The sequence below is a fragment of the Carcharhinus amblyrhynchos genome, chromosome 29 (genome assembly GCF_965287045.1).
Source record: "Carcharhinus amblyrhynchos chromosome 29, sCarAmb.v2.hapA, whole genome shotgun sequence".
Classification (NCBI taxonomy): Eukaryota; Metazoa; Chordata; class Chondrichthyes; order Carcharhiniformes; family Carcharhinidae; genus Carcharhinus; species Carcharhinus amblyrhynchos.
In genome coordinates this window covers 5,020,209-5,043,744 of record NC_137352.1, presented here as the reverse complement: position 1 = coordinate 5,043,744, position 23,536 = coordinate 5,020,209, and the positions used below count along the sequence as shown (strand labels likewise).

The following is a 23,536-nucleotide window of genomic DNA, read 5'->3' as shown; positions in this document are numbered from 1 at the left end:
CTGTAGAGGCTCAGTGCTGAGGGAGTGCCGCACTGTCAGAGGGTCAGTGCTGAGGGAGTGCCGCACTGTCAGAGGGTCAGTGCTGTGGGACTGCCGCACTGTCAGAGGGTCAGTGCTGAGGGGGTGCCGCACTGTCAGAGGGTCAGTGCTGAGGGAGTGCCGCACTGTCAGAGGGTCAGTACTGAGGGAGTGCCGCACTGTCAGAGGGTCAGTACTGAGGGAATGCCGCACTGTCAGAGATCAGTGCTGAGGGAGTGCCGCACTGTTAGAGGGAGAGGGTCAGTACTGAGGGAGTGCTGCACTGTCAGAGGGTCAGTACTGAGGGAGTGCTGCACTGTCAGAGGGTCAGTGCTGAGGGAGTGCCGCACTGTCAGAGGGTCAGTACTGAGGGAGTGCCGCACTGTCAGAGGTCAGTACTGAGGGAGTGCCGCACTGTTAGAGGGAGAGGGTCAGTACTGAGGGAGTGCCGCACTGTCTGAGGGTCAGTACTGAGGGAGTGCCGCACTGTCAGAGGGTCAGTGCTGAGGGAGTGCTGCACTGTCAGAGGGACAGTAGAGGGAGTGCTGCACTGTCAGAGGGCCAGTAGAGGGAGTGCTGCACTGTCAGAGGGTCAGTACTGAGGGAGTGCCACACTGTCAGAGGGTCAGTACTGAGGGAGTGCCACACTGTCTGAGGGTCAGTGCTGAGGGAGTGCCGCACTGTCAGTGGTGTAATTTCAGCGCTTTGTGAGGAAGAGCAGGGGCAGTTCTCTCTGAGGGAGATGAAATATCACCGGAAACATCCCTCCTAGTCACAGTGTACAGGGAGTGACAGCTGTCACCATATCAGGGAAAGGCAAATGTTTTTCAGCAATTGCTTTCATCTTTGGCTGAAACCTGTCGAGAGACCTAATTCTGAGTTTGTTTTGTTTCCCCTCACCCAACATCCTCAGCAATCAGATTATCCGCTCACGATCACATTGGTGCAATCTGAAATTGGCAACCACATTTCCTTGCGTTAAACAGTGACTCAACTTCAAAAGTACTTTACTGTCTGTGGGGACAGCCTGATGTCTACGGAAGGTGCCACGCAGACGCAAGATTTTTCTTCAGTTCTATTTGGCACAGATAGTCTCAGTACAACAGCAATCGGAGTCATCAGGCAGGAGACACGCTTATAAATCCATCTAAAATCTAGATCCTTTCTGTGTTTGTGATCTGGGCCCACATCTTGCCTATTCCTTAAAACGTTGCAAACTACTTCCTGTGGCTTTGCAGTAGATAATTGACCTGGGAGTGTACTGACCTGAAGGCAGTTTGCGATCTGCTTTAGATATCCAGTCTCTGATTCACAAGCATATCTCTCCAAGAACCACCCCCACCCCCCCAATCATCCCTTCAGGAATACTGTGTAACCTCATTACCCAGCACATATCTGCGATCCTCAATCCAGTAACACAAAGGGTCATCAGATAAAGGGGGAGACATTAAGAAATCCCCCCCCACATCCCAGCGGAGGAACATTGATACGGATCAGCCAAATACCGCCAGTCACTTTTAAGTCAGGGCTGCTAAACTGCTCCAGAGGACGCTCCAAGGCTGAAAACAGAATCCAACCAACCAAAGCACTCTACGCATCCACTTAAGACTAATTTGAAACTCTTTGCTTCACCAACCAGCCCAAACAGCTGCCACGGCCATGAACAGCCTCCCATCTATTGACTCTGTCCACGCTTCCCGAAACCTCGGAAAAGCAGCCAGCGTAATCAAAGACTCCACGCAGCACGGACATTCTCTCTTCCACCTTCTTCCGTTGGGAAAAAGACACAAAAGTCTGAGGATACGTACCAACCGACTCAAGACCAGCTTCTTCCCTGCTGCTGTCAGACTTTTGAATGAACCCACCTCTCATTAAGTTGATCTTTCTCTACACCCTAGCTATGACTGCAACACTACATTCTGCACTTTCTCCTTTCCTTCTCTATGAACGGTATGCTTTGTCTGTATGGCGCACAAGAAACAATATTTTTCACTGTATAATAACATATGTGACAAAAATCAAATCAAATCAAATCAGTTTAAAGTTCATTCATCAGCGTCACAAGAAGGCTTACATTAACACTGCAATGAAGTCACTGTGAAAATCTCCAAGTAGCCACACTCCGGCGCCTGTCCGGGTACACTGAAGGAGAACTTAGCACAGCCAATGCACCCTAACCAATACATCTTTCGGAGCGTGGGAGGAAACCGGAGCAACCGGAGGAAACCCGCGAGGGGCCACCCCGCCTGCTGTGATTCCCGTGGCGGACAATAGAAAGGTCTGTTGACCTCGGGTGGTTTCAGGACAAGTGAGGCAGTAAAATCCTGTCCAGGGAGAACGTGCAAACTCTGCACAGACAGTGACCCCCCCCCCTCCCCAAGCTGGGAATCGAACCTGGGTCCCAGCCGCTGTGAGGCAGCAGTGCTAACCACTGATGTAATTTCCCTGTCAATATTCCACACAGCATTTAATTATTGACAAGACATGACTATTGCACCATTTCTTAATCCTATTAACTTGGATCCATTGAGACCCAAGCTGGGAGTCGAACCCGGGTCCCTGATGCTGTGAAGCAGCAGTGCTAACCACTGTGTGCACAGCAAGATCCCACAGGTCAGATAATCTAGTTTTGATTCAGTGGATTCAATGATAATCATTGGCCCCCAAGACACAGTCCTTTGGAATGTTTCAGTGTAGGGAGAAGGCAGGTGAAAATGAGTAACACAAAACATGAATATACAGTTAAAAAAAATCCATTCATACTTAAAGTATAAGATCAAAAAGCTGGTGGAGAGACAGGGGAAAATTATGCTCCTAACTTTCAGAAGATCCCTTTATTAATGCCAGATGTGCGGAGTGTACCTTTTGGCTATTTGATCTGACTAACCTGTCAATCACATTCATGTTCCAAAGGATAGCTTACAGAGTAAATAGAGCTGGAACAGGGATTACTCACACTTTCAGGAATGAATCACCTGCTAACTTATAAAGTTGTCTCTTGTCTCTTTCGCAGAAGGGGCGGCATGGTGACACAGTGCTTGACACTGCTGGTGGACTGGCTGTGCCAAATTGCCCCTTAGTATCAGGGGGATTGGCAGGGTAAATAGTTGGGGTTACAGGGATAGGGCCCGGGTGGGATTGGTGTCAGTGCAGGACCAATGGGCTGAATGGCCTCCTTCTGCACTGTAGGAATTCTATGATTTTCACTGTGCCAGGGACCTGGGTTCGATTCCAGCCTCAGGGTCACCGTCTGTGTGGAGTTTGCACATTCTCCCCATGTCTGTGTGGGTTTCCTCCGGGTGCTCTGGTTTCCTCCCACACTCCAAAAATGTGCAAGTTAAATGGATTGGCCATGGTAAATGCATGGGAAAGGGCAGAGTGTGTCCTGCAAGAATGCCAGTGAGACAATGTCCTGTGAAAGCTCCCCAGCTTGAGACAGCACCCAATGAGACAACGCCCAGTGAGACAGTGCTCAGTGAGACAGTGCTCAGTGAGACAATGCCCAGTGAGACAGTGCCCAGTGCGACAGTGCCCAGTGAGACAGTGCTCAGTGAGACAGTGCCCAGTGCGACAGTGCCCAGTGAGACAGTGCTCAGTGAAAGTGCCCAGTGCGACAGTGCCCAGTGAGACAGTGCTCAGTGAAACAGTGCCCAGTCAGACAGTGTCCAATGAGACAGTGCCCAGTGAGACAGTGCCCAGTAAGACAGTGCCCAGTCAGACAGTGTCCAATGAGACAGTGCCCAGTCAGACAGTGTCCAATGAGACAGTGCCCAGTGAGACAGTGCCCAGTAAAGCAAGGCCCTGTGAGGTTTTGCCCATCATTGTCACACACAGAGTTTTGAAGACAGTGAACTGTAGTCTCTGAATGGCAACATGCCTCCATCAGAAGCAGGAATTACCCGGGGCAGAGGGGTTGCCGGGGTGTTGGGGGAGGGGAGCGGTGCGAGGTTTGCTGTGTACTATCCTCACTGAAACCAATCTCAACATTAGGACAGCATGGTGATTAGCACTGTTGCCTCACAGCGCTAGGGACCTGCATTCGATTCCACACTTGGGTCACTGTCTGTGTGGAGTTTGCACGTTCTCCCCATGTTTGTGTGGGCTTCCTCCAGGTGCTCCAGTTTCCTCCCACACTCCAAAGATGTGCTGGTTCGGGGGACTGGCTATGATGAATTGCCCCTTAGTGTCAGGGAGATTAGCTAGGGTAAATGCATAAGGTTGTGGGAACAGGGCCTTAATAGGATTGTGGTCGGTGCAGACTCAATGGGCCAAATGGCCTCCTTTTGCACTATACGATTCTATGATTCCACCACCCCCCCCAACGCCCCCACCCCCACTCTGTACCCCACCATTTTAAAAAAAATGCCACGGAATTTTTTACATCCATCTGAGTCGGCACGGGTTGAATATTTAATTGGAAAGACAGCGCCACTGACAGTGCGGCATTGCCCCAGGACTGCAGAGTGTGACTTAAACCACTACCCTCCGACTTACAGGCAAATGTGCTGCTGACTGAACTGTGGCTGAGAGTTAAAATGCTTAAAACGCTGTAACGCGGGATTGGAGATCCACACACCGGTTGCACTGTGTTTCTGAAGCTTTGCCATCAGGTGTAATAGTGTCTCATTCCCTGCAATAAAGTTCCTGAACTCCTGTTTCTCCCCGCAATCTTCATCTCGGAGAGAAGATTATCTCACCACCCATCGCCTTTCACCCAACACCCCCGACAAAAGCTTCCTGAATTCAATATCGCTGCCACCTTACTGTAGCCACTGGGGATAGCGACACAATGTTACAACACTATTTATTTGTTATTTTGTCACAAACAGGCTTACATTAACACTGCAATGAAGTTACTGTGACAGTCCCCGAGTCCCCACACTCCGGCGCCTATTCGGTTACACTGAGGGAGAATTTAGCATGGCCAGTGCATCCTAACCAACACACCTTTCAGACTGTGGGAGGAAACCGGAGCGCCCAGAGGAAACCCACGCAGGTATGGGGAGAACGTGCAGACTCTGCACAGACTGTGATCCAAGCTGGGAATCGAATCCGGGTCTGTGGTGCTCTGAGTAAGTAGTGCTAACCACAGCACTGGCATTCACCGGGCAATGTGGAAAATTGCCCTGACAGCTTTAAAAACATGATGTGGAGACGCTGGCGTTGGACTATCTGCAATCCCCATGACTTGCCTGGGCTTGCAAAATCTCACTAAATGTTCTGACTGGAGGCAATACACATCTCTTTAACCTGTGCTTAATGCTCGCTCCGCTCACATTATGTGTACCTTTAAGACTTGATTACCTGTCGAGACTCGCATTCCAATCATTATTTTGTAAATTGAGTTTGTGTCTTTATATGCCCTGTTTGTGATTAGAACTCCCACTTACCTGACAAAGGAGCAGCACTCCGAAAGGTAGCGGCTTTTGCTACCAAATAAACCTGTTGGACTTTAACCTGGTGTTGTGAGACTTCTTACCGAGCTTTAAAAACATCCACGCAGTTCGACACTGGGCACAACCTTGTGGACGGCAGAATTAGACATTTAACTGGTCTCTGAGTGCCATTCTTCATGAGCCTGGAAACTTGGCACCAGACTGACCCTCCCAGTGTCAGAGGCCTACACTTAGCGAAGGCTGTGGGTCAAACGGCAACTCCTCCACTTTTACACTTAAACAGCAGTCTTTTATACTGCAAGACCCTTCTTGGGAAGTATGAGGTCACACAAAGAGATGGTGAGCTACTGGTTCATCAACTGGGGAGGCTACGCTGCAGAGAAACATTAACTAAAACATTCCTCCTGACCTCATTAATGATATTGCAAGTCAGTCACCTCCATTGAACCGCGTGAGAGAATAAACTTGCTTCATTCGCACAAAGAATTAATTACCATATAAATTACCTGGAACAATGAGTCATTTAAATTTGATATACTAAATGCAGAGCAGTAAACAGGGAATTAATACAATCTGTGCAAAACTGATATCACTGAAAAGATTCAAATCACAATTCTCGGCAAATCTTTCCCATCCAATACAAAATGAAATTTGGCAGCTGCTGAAAACCTGAAACTAAAATTGAAAATTCTGGAAATCACAACAGGTCCCGTCTCTCCCAGTCAATGGTGGGTTCCCTGACGGTGGCAGGGTCATCTTCGGTGGGACTGGAAAATCCCATTGCTGGGAAGGGCTGGAACATCTGGCCCTTGGTCAACAATAAAACTTTGAAAGCTCTGGAAGAAAATCTTGCAATTATACAGCGCGCAAGAAACTATAAAGGGATGTGAACGAAGGCCAGTCCATCACTCAAACCAGCCTCCCATCCATTGATTCTGTCTACACTTCCCACTGCCTCAGAAAAGCAACCAACATAATCAAGGGCCCCACGCACCCCGGACATTCTCTCTTCCACCTTCTCCCGTTGGGAAAAAGGTACAAAAGTTTGAGATCGTGTACCAACCAACTCAAGAACAGCTTCTTCCCTGCTGCTGTCAGACTTTTGACTGGACCTATCTTGCATTAAGTTGACCTTTCTCTACACCCTAGCTATAACTGTAACACTACATTCTGCACTCTCTCCTTTCCTTCTCTATGTACGGAATGCTTGGTATGGTGAGCTAGTAACAATACTTTTCACTGTATACCAATACAAGTGACAGTAATAAATCAGATCAAATCAAATAAATGCCAGTTCTTTCTTTCTTCACAGTTAATGCTTAAAAATGTTACTTTTGTTTGATAACTTTCCCCTTACCTTGGGTCAGACGTGTAGGCTGGTTAACTTGAACTCCATCGATCATGCACAAGTTCCCACATGGGTAGAGTGTTATAAGCCCACTCTGATTCTCAATCCAGCAATGCTGAGCAGCAACGCCAGGCCCCTGGATACTAATGTCCTGTGTAGGACAATCGGAATTGCCAAATGTAGTCCTCCCTGTGAGCAAGGCAAGAAACGAGAGAAGCATCATCCATAAGGAATAGCACAGGACAAAGGCACGAGAAAGCATTGTGGACCAGGACATCCCAGGATCACGTGGGATATTGCTGCCCCTCTGGGTCCTTCCTTCCCATATTCATCCTGGTGTACTGAAGGCCCCACGTTTGCTTGGGCACTCATGGCACCCGATGCCCTTGAGTCAACTGGTCAGCCAACTTGAATGGAGCTGTTCAGCTACAGGAGGCATTCATATTGGAACCTGACCCAGTCTTTACCAAAGTGCTGGGTGGAAACCTGCCAACTTTGTGAACTGCTGGATTGTTGTAAATACCATCTGGCTCATGAATCCTTGCCAGGGGAGGAAACCTGCTGCCCTATATGTGACTCAGTCCCATCACAACATGACTGGCTGTTAATTGCCCTCTGAAATGGCCTCACAAGCCACTCGGTTGTAGTTGAGGCAGCTCACCAGCACCTCCTGAAAGGTAATTAGGGATGGACAAATAAATGCTGGCTTTGCCAACAACACACACATCCCATAAACAAAAAACTAAAGATAACTTTCCCACTACCTGCTCCTGGGCCCAATTAAAACAGGGATCCTCAAGTAGGGTCCACAGTCTGTGAGGATTATGGGAGAAGGTTTGAAGGATTCACAAAAAACACCCATTCTGCAGAATGGAGAGGATTGGATTGGCTTTGGATTGAGAATGTCAGCCCCTCGATTGATGGTGGACATTGAATCCACCACTCACGCACTCACTCACTCCCTCATCCACTACCTCCCTCACTCATCCACTCACTCATTCACTCACTCACTCATTCACTCTCTCACTCACTCACTCATTCACTCTCACACTCATTCACTCTCACACTCACTCACTCATTCACTCACTCACTCATTCACTCTCTCACTCATCCACTCCCTCCCTCACTCATCCACTTACTCACTCATCCACTCACTCACTCACTCATTCACTCGCTCACTCACTCATTCACTCACTCACTCATTCACCCACCGCACTCCCTCACTCATCCACCCACTCACTCCCTCCCTCATTCGTCCACCCAGTCACTCCCTCCCTCCTTCACCCACCCACTCACTCACTCACCCACTCACTCACTCAGCCAGCCACACTCTCTCTCACTCACTCATTCATTCATTCATTTATTCCACGTTAAATGAAACAAAAATGTTGAATTACATAATTATAATCTTTTAGAAGATAAACCACGTGTTGGAGAGGGTGGGTGCAGCTATAAACATCTTGCTTCAGAAGCAGAAGTGCTGAGAATTGTGGATATTGTAAAATGATTCTTTCAGGGAGGGGTGAGTGTTCCAGACAACCCCAGTACTGGTCGCCTGAACCTCATGACACCCTCATCACCATCTCAGATTAGCCAACACGGACATGGTGAGAGCAGCCACACAGTCTGAAATTGTTTCAAACTTTAATGTCAGCTCTTTGGGGGTGTGAGCAAGTAATTAGAAAATGAAACTGCGATCCCCACAGGCTCTAAATGACCAACCTTCACGCTTGGCTAGGATCAGCCTGAGGTACAGTAAAGTCACACTCTCATCTGACCTCTTCCCAAACACGTCTAACAGAACTGACTTTAAAAATAGTCTGGCATTTAAAAATAAAATTAACTGCAAAGGGATATAATTAGTCACAAGCCATATTTAGAAGTTACAAAATTAATGTTTCGTTTCTGGTCAACGTACAGCACCAAAAGTCACAACAGAGGGAAGGTTATCGAGATAGTCTACACGTAAGAATGAAGATTAAACCTCAGCTACCCCTCAACTAAATTCCAACTTACTTGGAGCGCAGCATGGATTTACCAGAATGATGCCTGCGCTTCAAGGGTTAAGCTACGAGGAGAGGGTGTATTCCTGGAATTTAGGAAGTTATGTGGTGATTTAATCAAAGTTTTAAAAGCTACTGAGAGGAACAGACAGGGTCGACAGGATGAGGTTATTCCTGCTATGTGGGGAGTCCAGAATAAGAGCCAAAACTTTCAGGAGTGAAATGAAGAAACATTTCTACACACAAAGCATGGTAGAAGTTTGGAATTGTCTTCTGCAAATGCCAACTGATGCTAGATTAAATATTAATTTTAAAAGGCATTGTGAGATATTGGGAAAAGATCAGATGACAGGTCATTCCTGATCTCATTGAATGGTGGAACAGGTTCGATGGGCTGAATGGCCTCATGTTTCTGTGTTTCAACCTGTAACTCTCTCCTCTATTATTCTATATATAAACCACTCTGAACCCCTCAATTAGATTCCAGTCTGTAACTCACTCCCGGGTATCTGTTATTCTATATATAAACCACCCCGAACCCTTCGAATAGATTCCAGTCTGTAACTCACTCCTGGGTATCTGTTATTCTATATATAAACCACCCCAAAACCCCTCGATTAGATTCCAGTCTGTAACTCACTCCCGGGTATCTGTTATTCCATATATAAACCACCCCGAACCCCTCGATTAGATTCCAGTCTGTAACTCACTCCCGGGTATCTGTTATTCCATATATAAACCACCCCGAACCCCTCGATTAGATTCCAGTCTGTAACTCACTCCCGGGTATCTGTTATTCTATATATAAACCACCCAGAACCCCTCGATTAGATTCCAGTCTGTAACTCACTTCCGGGTATCTGTTATTCTATATATAAACCACTCTGAGCCCCTCGATTAGATTCCAATCTGCAACTCACTCCCGGGTATCTGTTATTCTGAATATAAACCATCCCAAACCCCTTGATTAGATTCCAGTCTGTAACTCACTTCCGGGTATCTGTTATTCTATATATAAACCACCCCGAACCCCTCAATTAGATTCCAATCTGTACCTCACTCCCAGGTATCTGTTATTCTATATATAAACCAACCCCGAACCCCTCGATTAGATTCCAATCTGTACCTCACTCCCAGGTATCTGTTATTCTATATATAAACCACCCCGAACCCCTCGATTAGATTCCAATCTGTAACTCACTCCCGGGTATCTGTTATTCTATATATAAACCACCCCAAAACCCCTCGATTAGATTCCAGTCTGTAACTCACTCCTGGGTATCTGTTATTCCATATATAAACCACCCCGAGCCCCTCGATTAGATTTCACTCTGTGACTCACTCCCGGGTATCTGTTATTCTATATATAAACCACCCCAAACCCCTCGATTAGATTCCAGTCTGTAACTCACTCCTGGGTATCTGTTATTCTATATATAAACCACCCCAAACCCCTCGATTAGATTCCAGTCTGTAACTCACTCCTGGGTATCTGTTATTCCATATATAAACCACCCCGAGCCCCTCGATTAGATTTCACTCTGTGACTCACTCCCGGTTATTTTGAGTATAAACCCACCTGAGCCCCTGGATTATATTCATTCTGTAACTCAGTGATGGGGAGCTGTTTTGACTGAATGCAGTGTTGCATTCAGACTACATTCTGAAGCAGGAATTTTCTTATTTATCTCTGCGCTCTGTGGGTTTTTTGATTACCAGCCAAAGTGACAGAGGCCTTTGACCAGATGTTTTTCCTGTATTTCTTTGGACTGGACCACCCAACCATGAGGTATCCGAGGAAGCTAAATCAGGGAAAACAATTCCATGCAGAGATCACAAGAACCAGGCAAGGCAGACTGGGAATTCGAACATGCTCGCCATATGATTTTCTTCCCAGCGTGCACCCAGAGGCAATCCTATCCAAAACGGCGTCAGCATGCTCAGAATCCAGTTTAAAAATTCACGGCAAGATTGAGCATCCTGGCCAATTGTCCTCCCCTATATCCCTGGGCACTGAAGCTCATTAATTAGATTAGTTAATTCAGCACAGACCAAGGATCACAAAGGTCTTCCCACATTGAGTTTGTGGAATTCCCTCACTAAACCTTTCGATCTCTCTACCTCTCTCTTTCCTCCTTCAAGATACTCCTTAAAGCTTTTCATCTTTGACCAAGCTCCTGGTTTATTCTCTCCGTATGTAGCTCAAAACTCCTGTGACTGAAGTACTTGGAAATGTTTTATTATATTGAAGGTATTGTTTAAATGCAAGTTGATGTTCCTAATTCCTAGTCTTGCTAACGGCCTACTATTGCGCAATGGGGTTACCAACTGAGGTTAAATGCATTCCAGACTCGCGGTCATTAGTTGACGCAACACATCCAAGTGATGTACGGCCTTCCTACGTCACTGAAAAGTAGAAAGACTCACTATCCAATCAGTTGATGCTTGATTATCAGTCAAGGACCACCATTCCCCCTGTTCTCCAAAACTGAAATCTGGTAAAGAGAATCATTCAAAGAAAAATCACAACAAAAAAGATTCAAGTGAATGGAATGTTGGCTATGGCTAAAGGAAGAGAATATAAAGGTAAGGAAGTATTGTTGCAACTATTGCTGCATCGATAGTCACGGGTGAGGTGCCTGAAGATTGGAGAGTGGCAAATGTTGTGCCTTTGTTTAAAAAGGGCTGCAGGGAAAAGCCTGGGAACTACAGGCCAGTGAGCCTCACATCTGTGGTGGGTAAATTGTTGGGAGGTATTTTGAGAGACAGGATCTACAGGCATTCAGAGACACAAGGACTGATTAGGGACAGTCATCAAGGCTTTGTGAGTGGAAAATCATGTCTCACAAATTTGAGTTTTTTGAAGGGGTAACCAAGAATGTAGATGAGGGCAGTGCAGTTGATGGACTTTAGCAAGGCCTTTGACAAGAGACTGCATAGTAGGTTGTTGCATAAGGTTAAATCTCACAGGATCCAGGGTTAAGTATCTAAATGGATACAAAATTGGCTTCTGTAGGGCAGTAGTAGAGAGTCGTTTTTCAAACTGGAGGCCTGTGACCAGCAGTGTGCCTCAGGGATCAGTGCTGGGTTCACTGTTATTTGTCATTTATATTAATGATTTGGATGAGAACATAAGGGGACATAGTTAATAAGTTTGCAGATGACACTAAGATTGGGCCAGTGGGCTGACGAGTGGCAGATGGAGTTTAATTTAGATAAATGCGAGGTGGTGCACTTTGGTAGATTGAACCAGGGCACGACTTACTCAGTTAATGGTAGGGCATTGGGGAGAGTTACAGAACAGAGAATCTAGGGGTACATGTTCATAGCTCCTTGAAAGTGGAGTCACAGGTGGAAAGAGTGGTGAAGAAGGCATTCGGCATGCTTGGTTTCATCGGTTAGAACACTGGATACAGGAGTTGGAATGTCTTGTTGAAGTTGTACATGACATTGATAAGGCCACATTTGGAATACTGTGTGCAATTCTGGTCACCCTATTATAGAAAGAGTATTATTAAACTAAAAAGAGTGCAGAAAAGATTTACTAGGATGCTACCAGGACTTGATGGATTGAGTTATAAGGAGAGGCTGGATAGACTGGGACTGTTTTCTCTGGAGAGGAGGCTGAGGGGTGACCTTATAGAGGTTTATAAAATAATGAGAGACACAGATCAGCTAGATCGTCAATATCTTTTCCCAAAGGTAGGGGAGTCTAAAACTAGAGGGCATAGGTTTAAGTTGAGAGGGGAGAGATATAAAAGTGTCCAGAGGGGTAATTTTTTCACACAGAGGGTGGTGAGTGTCTGGAACAAATTGCCAGAGGTAGTAGTAGAGGTGGGTGCAATTCTGTCTTTTAAAAAGCATTTAGATAGTTACATGGGTACTATGGGTATAGAGCGATATGGGCCAAATGCGGGCAACTGGGATTAACTTAGGGGTTTTAAAAAAAATGGCAGCATGGACAAGTTGGGCCAAAGGGCCTATTTCCATATTGTAAACCTCTATGATTCTGTAACTCTATACAAGGCTGCACCTGGAGTATTGTGCACAGTTTTGGTCCCCATATTTGAGGAAAGATGTAGTGACATTGGAGGCAGTTCAAAGGACATTCACCAGATTGATTCTAGAGATGAGGGGTTTGTCACTTGAAGAAAGATTGAACAGTTTAGGCCGATACTCTCTGGAATTTAGAAGAATGAAGGAAGATCAAATTGAGGTACACAAGATGATAGAAGGGATGGATAAAGTAGACATAGAGCGGATGCTTCCACAGGTGGGGCATTCTAGAACAAGAGGTCAAAGTCTTAGAATAAGGGGTAGCAAATTTAAATCAGAGTTGAGGAGAAACTACTTCCCCCAAGGGGTTGTGAATCTGTGGAATTCGCTATCTCAAAGTGCGGCGGATGCTGGGATAGTGAGTAAATTTAAGGAGGGGTTAGACAGATTTTTAATTGGTAAAGGTTATGGGGAAAAGGCGGGAAAATGGGGATGAGCAGCAAATCAGCCGTGATCGAATGGCAGAGTGGACTCGATGGGCTGAATGGTCTATTTCTGCTCCTACGTCTCATGAACTTATGAATTTTTAATGTTTTTTTCCCCAGGATAATGTCCTGGAGACTGACCTTCATTTCCCAAAAACTCCAGGCCAATCCTGAAGTGTTGGTAACCCTATTGAGCAGCCATTGGCAGAGGTCAAAGGGCATGACCCTATCTTGACAAGACAAAGTTAGGAAGATCTCCGACATTATCTTAAAATTCATTTCCGACACCACTACTCAAACCAAATGAATTGTTATCAAGTATTTTGGAGCCGGTTCCTTTCGGCGGTGAGCTTGTGCTTGGCTGGGTGATTCCCCTCGCCTGCTCAGAGTCACCAATCTGTACATGATGCTCATGGGTTAGCTGGCTTGCTTTAAAACACAAATAAACAAATAAACACAACTCCTCCAACATTCGCGGACACACACACACACACACACACACACACACACACACACACACACACACACAGACAGTGAAAAAGAGAGAGATAGACACACACACACCACACGCATATACAGATAGACAGAGAAAGACATACACACAAAAACACAGAGAGAGAATCTAACCCCCTCTGTTTGTTGAGCAGTATCACTCCCAGAGGGAGCGGAAACCCTCTGACAGACTGACTTTATAAAAGGACTTGTGCTAAATAATTCATTTATGGTGTTAGATTGTAAATAATTTAACTTCTGTTGGTGTGCGTTAATAAGGGGCTTAAAGGGGGAGGGATATTGTCGCGAGCCCCTTTAAGGGGTGGCGTTTCAGAGGATGATAAAGTTTAAAGTCTAAAGTTTTTAAAGTTGAAAGTTTTTTTTAAGTTTAAAGCTTTTAAAGTTTATTTATTATTGTCACACGTAGACATATATTAACACTGCAATGAAGTTACAGTGAAAATCTCCTAGTCGCCACGCTCTGGCACCTGTTTGGGTACACTGAGGGAGAATTTAGCATGGGCAATGCACTCTAACAAGCGTGTCTTTCGGACTCTGTCCTTTTGGATGTGACCCATTCAGCCACTGGGGCCAATGCTTCCAAATCCCTGAGCTGAGTGTGGGCCATCTGGAGATGGGAGTCAAAGGAATCAGTGACATCTTCCGCACTCTCTGTAGCTAGTTATTCTTGCTAATTAAAATTTCTTTAGTTCCTTCATTTGGTGGTCGCCACTCTTTCCCGAAGATAATCCCAAAGTACATTCCGGTGCAGTAGTGTTAAAGTGTACTCCATGTTGTAATGCAGGAAATGTGGCAGCCAATTAGTGCACAGCAAGCTTCCACAAACAATAAACACCAATGACTGGAATGTTCTTTTCCGTGATGTTGATTGAAGGACAAATATCGGAGGGAGAACGGCTGGGAAAATCTCCTCTTCTTGTACATCCCGTACAAGATGTACGGGATCTTGTACATCCAGCTCAGAGGCACATTGTTTAACAGCTCAGCTAAAAGCAGCTAAACCATAGAAGAAACAGGGCGACGGATGAGGAACACCACTGTGCAAACAAGCCAAGCAGTCAATGTGAACTTCCACATGAGCTTGGCACCATCCTTTAGCAGCCCGCAGTGGAAATAAAACACGTGAGTTCACAGGAATGGACATAGATCGACTGTTGGAGAACAGAGTCAAGTCCCGTGTGGACATGGTGCTGGAATATTCCGGAAAGGTATTCACCTCAAATCTTCTCTTGCAATTAAGGGGGAGAAGTCAAGAAAGGCAACATCTTAGTTAGGAAGCAGCTCTGAGAAGTGTCTTTGTTCACTTGTGGATTGTGCTGGAACAATAGAGAACTGTCCATGAAGCAGACTCAGGGTCCTGTTTGATGTAGAGCCCAGAGATTGGGTCTGATAGCTGGATGCAGGCAACACATGGTCTATCTCAGCACAGCCTTTGCAGTGAAATGTAATCAGATCTTTAATTCCCCCTGAATCCCCCCTGCATCCCCCTGCCCCCCACCCCCCCCCAGTTCCAGAACCAGCCCACTCCCCTGAAAGCAAAGGAGGGGGCCTTCAAGCCAAGATCATTTAGACACTAAGATGTCTCAAAATGCAATAATTAAGGTATCGGAATGGGTTGAAATGATTCCATTCTTTTTGTTTTATTTCAGTAAAGATTGTGAGGAAAGCTCCGTGTTACAAATTGGGATCTACAATCCCCAATTCCACCGGCAGGGAATTTCTTCCAGTTTGTTTTCTTCCTTGCGTTTCGCTTTGACATTAACAATTTAGAGGGATTTCCTCTCCCTGCAATGCATCTGAAATTTCAAACAGTTCACAGGAATCTCTGAGAGAATTGCCGTGACTTCAGAGACAGAATCGCAGACTGAAAGCCAAGCCTGAGGGGTTTATCCCGGCAGCGTACTGCTACCTATCAGATAGACACGTCTCAGAACAGAACTGTGCTCGTTGCAGTTGAATCCCCCTCAGCATCCTTTAATCATCCCTCAAGGTCATATCAAATAGAATTGCAGTTTTCTATCCAATCAGCACAATGCATTCTTGCCTCAGGACATGCCAGAGGCGTGATGGCTTTTTTCTCAATATAGCATAGAACCATAGAAACCCTAAAGTGCAGGAGGAGACCATTCGGTCCATTGAGTCTGCACCGACCATAATCCCACCCAGGCCCTATCCCCATAATCCCACAAATTTACCCTGCTAATCCCTCTGATCTATGCATCCCAGACACCAAGGGGGAATTTAACAAGACCAAGCCACCTAACCCGCACCATCTTTGTACTGTAGGAGGAAACCGGAACAACAAGAAGAAACCCACGCAGACACGGGGAGAACGTGCAGACTTCACACAGACAGTGACCCAAGCCAGGAATCGAACCCAGGTCTCTGCAGCAGCGCTAACCATTTTGCCACCGTGACACATATTGTGAAGAAGCCAAGGTGACAAGGGAGGATATTACCAAGGAGCAAGTTAACGACCTCCAGTCTTCCACATCCTCGAATGTCCTCATCCCTTCCACACTTACAGCATTAAAAGGTAGAAGGGCCTAGGCAGAATCTCAGTTTGAACAGTCGGTTGAAGACCTGGATCTGAGGAGTCTTGGAGAGAGATGGAGCAAGGTGGAGGGTTGTAGAGGGGACACTATGGATTGCACAGTGAGAGGGTGGGAGGATTTGCAAGTGAGGATGGAGCAGAAGGAGTGGAGGATGCACAATAGGCCAGAGTTGGGAGAAGAAGCAATGTGAGCTGGGATGTGGAGGTTGTGCAAGACATTGGTAAGGCCATACTTGGAATACTGTGTGCAGTACTGGTCACTCTTTTAAAGAAAGGATATTATTAAACTAGAAACAGTGCAGAAAGGATTTACTAGAGGCTACCAGGACTTGATGGTTTGAGTTATAAGGAGAGGCTAGACAGACGGAGACTTTTTTCGCTGGAGAATCAGAGGCTTAGGAGTGATCTTATAGAGGTCTATAAAATAATGAGGGGCATAGATCAGCTAGATAGTCAACATCTTTTCCCAAAGGTAGGGGAGTCTAAAACTAGAGGGCATAAGTTCAAGGTGAGAGCAGAGAGATACAAAAGGGTCCAGGGGGGCAAATATCCAGACAGTTGCCAGAGATAGTAGTAGAGGCAGGTACAATTTTGTTTTTTAAAAAACATTTAGACAGTTACATGGGTAAAATGGGTATAGAGGGATATGGGCCAAAAGTGGGCAACTGGGACTAGCTTAATGGTAAAAACTGGGCGGTATGGACAAGTTGGGCCGAAGGGCCTGTTTCTATGCTGTAATCTCTATGACTCTAGAGCAAGGGAGAGGATTGCAGTGGAAAAAAAGGATATGTAGGTTTGAAGGGAGAAAGAAATGGCTGCCTTTCATAACCTCTGAACATCACACAGTGTTTTACATCCAATGGAAAACTTTCTGAAATGTAGTCACTGCTCGTATGAAGAAATGCAGCCATGTTGTGCACAGGAAGATCCCATAAACAGCTATCAGATTAATCACGGAAAACCTGCTTTAGTGACACTATTTGTGAATAAATATTGCCCCGATACCAGGGCTAACTTCACTGCTCTTCAGAATAGAACCATCGGATCTCTCACATCTGAACAAAAGTATGGTAGAGTCTCAGTTTAACATCTCATCTGGGAAAACTGTATCTCCAACAATGCAGCACTCCTTCAGAACCGCACACCAGTGACACCCTAGGCTGTGAAATGGACTTTGAACCCTTGACCTTCTGAGGAGAGAGCCTAACCCTAACCTTAATCTTAACCCATCAAGGCATAAGTGACACATTTGAACATTTGAAAATAATGCAATGTACACCCCATGTAGGTACGAGTGATGGCAATCAACCCTCGAAAAGAGAGTGACTTCTCACCTTCTTCAAGTGGCAGTAATGTGACAGCGATGCTGAGGCGGCCACTCCCGAGGCTGACCAGGTGAGGCTTGTCTGTCTGTACTTTCAGCCCTTTGCCCGTGTCGATAAGATCCAGGGGAGTATTCTGATAGGAAAAGAAGAATGTCAAGAAATCAAATAGCTTAGGACAACATCAGAATACAAGGCATAAGCAGCAGGAGGAATCTCTGAGTCCCTCAAGCCTGCTCCTCTACTTAATACAACCTTGGCTGCATGTTTAACTCCAGCTCAATTCTCCTGTCCATCCCCATAGCGTTAGATCCCCTTCATCATCTTGAGGGGAATTGCTTGATAGAGCAGACGCAGCACGGTTTCATTAAAGGGAAGTCGTGTCTGACAAATTTACTGGAGTTCTATGAGGATGTGTCTAGGGCGGTGGATAGAGGAGAGCCGGTGGATGTGGTCTTTCTGGATTTTCAGAAGGCGTTTGACAACGTACCTCACAAGAGGTTATTGCAGAAGGTCAGGGGACATGGAGTTGGGGGTAGGGTGTTAGCGTGGATAGAGGATTGGTTGACAAATAGGAGGCAGAGAGTGGGGGTCAACAGGTGCTATTCGGATTGACGGATGGTGACTAGTGGAGTGCCCCAGGGGTCGGTGCTGGGGCCTCAGCTTTTTCCCATTTATATAGATGATCTGGAGGAGGGAACCGAGTGTAGGGTGTCGAAATTTGCTGATGACACCAAGATTGGGGGAACGGCAAATTGTGCGGAGGGTGTGGAGAGTCTGCAGAAGGATCTAGATAGGCTGGGCGAATGGGCCAGGAAATGGCAAATGGAATTTAATGTTGGCAAGTGTGAGGTGGTCCACTTTGGTAGGAAGAATGGTAGGAAGGACTATTACTTACGGGGCGAAAAACTGCAGCAGGCGACGGTGCAGAGGGACCTCGGGGTCCTTGTGCATGAGTCGCAAAAACCCAGCTTGCAGGTGCAGCAGGTGGTCAGGAAGGCGAATGGGATGCTGGCCTTCATAGCGAGGGGGATTGAATATAAAAGTAGGGAGGTCTTGCTGCAGCTGTATAGGGCATTGGTGAGGCCGCAGCTGGAGTACTGTGTGCAGTTTTGGGCGCCGCACCTGCGCAAAGATATTTTGGCCTTGGAGGGAGTGCAGAGGAGGTTTACTAGGCTGATACCGGAGTTGAGGGGGTTGAGCTATGAGGAGAGGTTGAATAAACTGGGCTTGTACTCGTTAGAGTTTAGAAGAATGAGGGGAGATCTCATTGAGACGTATAAGATGATGAATGGGATGGATAGGATAGAGGTGGAGAGACTCTTCCCGCTCAGAAAGGACAGTAGGACTAGGGGGCACAGCCTCAAGATAAAGGGGGGGCGGTTTAGAACAGAGTTGAGGAGGAACTTCTTCACTCAAAGGGTGGTGAATCTCTGGAATTCTCTGCCCGTTGAAGTGGTGGAGGCTGCCTCGCTAAATATTTTCAAGACGTGGGTTGATGGGTTTTTGATAAGAGAGGGGATTAAGGGTTATGGGGAGAGGGCGGGAAAGTGGAACTGAGCAGCGACAGATCAGCCATGATCTTATTGAATGGCGGGGCAGGCTCGAAGGGCTAGATGGCCTACTCCTGCTCCTATTCCTTATGTTCTTATGTCTAAAAATCTATTGGTCTCAGTCTTGAATGCTGAGTTGTGTTTATAAAGGTGTAAAGAATGTTTGTAATGATGTAAAAGAATTGTCAAAACTGCCGGAGGGGAAAAACCAATGTGTGGTCCCTTTAAAAGCTGGTTATGTTTTCAATGCTGGAATGTTTAAAATGCAGGTATGCAGAGTACACAGATGGCAGCATTAATTCCTCCTCATCTCAGTTCTAAATGACAAACCCTTATCCCAAGATTCTGCCCCCTCCTGGTTCTAGATTATCTAGCCAGGTGTAAACGCCCCCTCAACATCCACCCTGTTAAGCCCGTTTAGAATTTAGCTCATTTCAGTAAGATCACCTCTTAGTTTTCCAAATCTCAGGACAATTTCCATTCAACAATGGAGGGGCAGATAACAAGCTGTGGACCTGATGGGTTTGAAGTTACTGTGCTTACAGAGAGTACATCTGGTTTTGCTTCCGTTTGCTGTGACTGACACTTAAAGGGAAGTTTTTGTTGTAAGCAGGCAGGCAGCAAGCGATAATTCCACCGTGGAAACAGAATATGATTCAGAATTAGCAAAGAAATGAACATCTTTCTCAGTAAACGGGGTGAAGTATCTCCATTTTCCCCTCAGCCACCCCCAGCTCAGTAGAACAGACCTCACTTGGTTCCACTTTCATTTCTCTGTAACTCTGCCTTCTGGTTTTGTTCCTGCAGGGTAGCGCGGTGACACAGTTGTCAGCACTGTTGCCTCACAGTGCTAGGGATCCTGGTTCGATTTCCGACTTGGAAATGTGTGGAGTTTACACGTTCTCCCCGTGTCTGTATGGGTTTTCTCTGGACGCTCCGGTTTCCCCCCACAGTCTGAAAACCGTGTTGGATAGGTGCATTGGCCATGCTAAATTCTCCCTCAGTGTACTCAAACAGGCGCCGACCGATGACGACTAGGGGATTTTCACAGTAACTTCATTGCAGTGTTAATGTAAGCCTACATGTGACACTAATAAATAAATTTTAAACTTTTCAAATCCCTCCAGGTGATGACCTCGTCACCAGGAGCTGTTTCACACTCCGTGTGCAATCTCCATTCAAACCAGGAATTTTTTTGCATTCATGGGACATGGGTGTCACTGGCTGGACCAGCATTTATTGCCCATCCCTAGGGCTATGGCTCTAGAGTCACATGTAAGCCAAACCAGGTAAGTACAAAAGATTTCCTTCCCTAAAAGGAATCAGATGTGTTTTTCTGACAATTGACAATGGTTTCATGGTCATTAGTAGATTCTTAATTCCAGATATTTTTTTAATTTGAATTCAAATTCTACCATCTGCCATTCCAGGATTTGAACCCAGAACATTAGCTGAGTTTCTGGATTAATAGTCAACTGATAATACCACTAGGCCATCACTTTCCCAGAATGGACCTGGATCAGATCCCAAATCCTCTCCATCAGGCAGGCAGTCCATCCAAACTCTCCTTTGCTGATTCACTCCCACGGCGGAAAGATCCACCGTGACAAACCCCACCTCAGCCCCTCTTCTGGTGAAACTCTCCTCCATGCCTCTTACCAGCTGGAGACAAGGTGATATCTGGACTCCACTCTCTATAAACACGCCTCATTTCAAACTCCATTGGCAGTATCTTATCCCACGTCACATCCAACCCACCCATCGCACTGGCTTCTGACTCCCTCCCCCCTCCCCCACATCCAACCCTGCCCACCCCCTGCACCCTCCTCCCCTCAAACCTCCCCCAACCCCCAAACCGGCCAGTGGGCCCAATTGAAGCTTCTCATTTGTTCACTTTAAGCCCCATGTTGACCCTGTCCTTTCCTGCCTGATGCCTCCTCCTCCTCCCCCGGACCTCTCCATTTCGGAGATATGTTTGCCCCAGGGCGATAGGCTCCGTCTGACAGTGGGAACTTATCCATCAACCGCACAGTAAGATCCACCTCTGGTCTGTTAGAATTCCATGGATTTGGAATTGTTTCTGATGCTGCAAGGGGTTAGGAAAGAAGAAAAGTTGCATTTATATAGCACTTCTCACAGCCTCAGACAGCACAAACACTGGATAGCCAAGGTATGACTGTAGCTTTGTCAGAAAGGAAGCAGCCAACTTGCACACAGCAAGATCCCATAAACAGCAACGAGATACGTGGCCATCAATATTGATGTGGAGATTTAGATTGAGAGGTTAATATTGGCTTGGGGTGAAATCAACATTGAAACACAGCACCTGAGATGGTCAACCAGGTATCTGCTTAAAGTCTCTCTTAAAACCTAGCACTGCCAAACAATGCCCTCAGTGCCACACTGGGAATGCCAGCCTACCCTTGAGGGGGAAAGTGAACCTTTGCCCTTAGAGGTGAGAATGTTACCCACTGAGTGTCAGCCGTGTTTTACACTGAGTGTCAGCCCTGTTTTACACTGAGTGTAAGAAGTGTCAGGCTATATTTGTAGTAAGGAGCCTTTAGCTTCTATTTCATCAGTTTCGGGATGATATCTGACAGCTCGTGTTGCCATGGCAACTTCAAATTGCACAATTTCTGACTGCCTCCCCCTGAGAGGTGATTGTGTGTAATATTCGTTACCCTCTGCTCTGATTGACTCAGCTGGTGTCATAATATCATTCCCTGGAGCCTGCGTTCTCTCAGAGTCAGAATCTAATCTGCCTTTCCACCTGGAGCAGACTGTATTTCCTGACTTGTTATTGAGCTCAGTCACAGCGATTGTATTGTATCAGCCCTGACTGACTTGGGCCTGTCTGCAGTGGGGTTGAGGAAGTGACCTTCTCACTTTCTGTTTCATCCAATAGCTCCAACTCAAGAAGTTTGACACCATCCAGCACAAAGCAGCCTGCTTGGTTGGCAACTGGTCCGCAAACATCCACCCACAGAATCATAGAATCTCTACACTGCAGAAGGAGGCCATTCGGCCCATCAAAGCTACACTGACCACAATCCCACCCATGCCCTACCCCTGTAACCCCACATATTTATCCTTTTAGTGCCCCTGACACTAAGGGGTAATTTAGCATGGCCAATCAACCTAACCTTGGGCTGTGGGAGGAAACCGGTGCACCCAGAGAAAACCCACACAGACACAGAGAGAATGTCATTCACCCGAGGCCAGAATTGAACCTGGATCCCTGGTGCTGAGAAGCAGCAGTGCTAACTACTGTGTGACCATGTCAATCCCTCCACTACTGATGGACAGTAGCAACTGTGTGTACCATCTACAAGACACAATGCAGGAACTCACCAAGATTCCTTAGACAGCATCTTCCAAACCCACAACAACTACCATCTAGAAGGACAAGAGCAGCAGACACATGGGAACGCCACCACCTAGAGGTTCCCCTCCAAGTCATTCACTAACCTGACTTGGAAACATATTGGCTGTTCCTTCACTGTCCAAATCCTGGAACTCCATCCCTAACAGCATTGTGGGTGAGCTACAGCGGTTCAAGGAGGCAGGTCACCACCGCTTTCTCAAGGCGCAATTGGGGATGGGCAAGAAATGCTGGCCAGCAGTACACACATCCTATAGGTGAATAAAAAACCCTTGTTTTCTGAAAGCAGATGGAGCAGCTGCTACAGTTTAAACTCAGTAAGAAGTCTCACAACAGGTTTATTTGGTAGCACGAAATAAACTTATTGGACTTTAACCTGGTGTTGTGAGACTTCTTACTGTGCCTACCCCAGTCCAACGCTGGCATCTCCACATCATGGTACAAGGAAAGATGTCCTCCAGGGAAAGTGTGCTAGTGACAGACCAAATATTATGATCAGATGAAATGTTCTATACCATAATGAGGTTATGTGTGGACAAGCTAGCTCCAAAAGAATTAGGAAGCACTGCATTAATAACATTATCCAATTACACTGAAAACAATTCAGCAGAATATACACCAAAGTGGCTGAGAGATTGGCTGCACAGCGCGTGTAACCAGCTCTCTGTTCAATCTCTCAGTATTAACAGTGGCATGCGTGGAATGCTGTGATATTTGTAGTTAATCTGCTTCCGCTGTAACCACTGGACAGCTTTGTGAGTGAAGTGGGTTGTTGGAATTCGCATTTGCATTCATTCTGTGCTAAAGTGTCAGCTGTGATTCACTCTGTCCCACACTGAGTCCAGAGGTTGTGGGTTCAAGTCTCGCTCTTGAGTGTCTAGTCAAGGCTGATGCTGTACAGGGGGAGTGCTACACTATGGGAGGTACTAGCTTTTGGATGAGATGCAGAACACAGTGGGAGTTCTC

At 46.3% G+C, this 23,536-nt stretch overlaps 1 protein-coding gene across 4 annotated transcripts in view; it reads right to left on the bottom strand.

Annotated features, from left to right (window-relative positions):
* phldb1b (pleckstrin homology-like domain, family B, member 1b) overlaps positions 1-23,536 on the bottom strand; it is a 315,522-nt gene that overhangs the window by 195,881 nt on the left and 96,105 nt on the right. For all 4 annotated transcript variants that reach the window (XM_080214763.1, XM_080214764.1, XM_080214765.1 and 1 more), the window contains exons 3-4: positions 17,648-17,771; positions 6,772-6,951 (exon numbers count right to left, since the gene is read on the bottom strand). In XM_080214763.1, the coding sequence (XP_080070889.1) occupies positions 6,772-6,951; positions 17,648-17,771 (304 nt within the window). The remainder of the gene's footprint in view (positions 1-6,771; positions 6,952-17,647; positions 17,772-23,536) is intronic.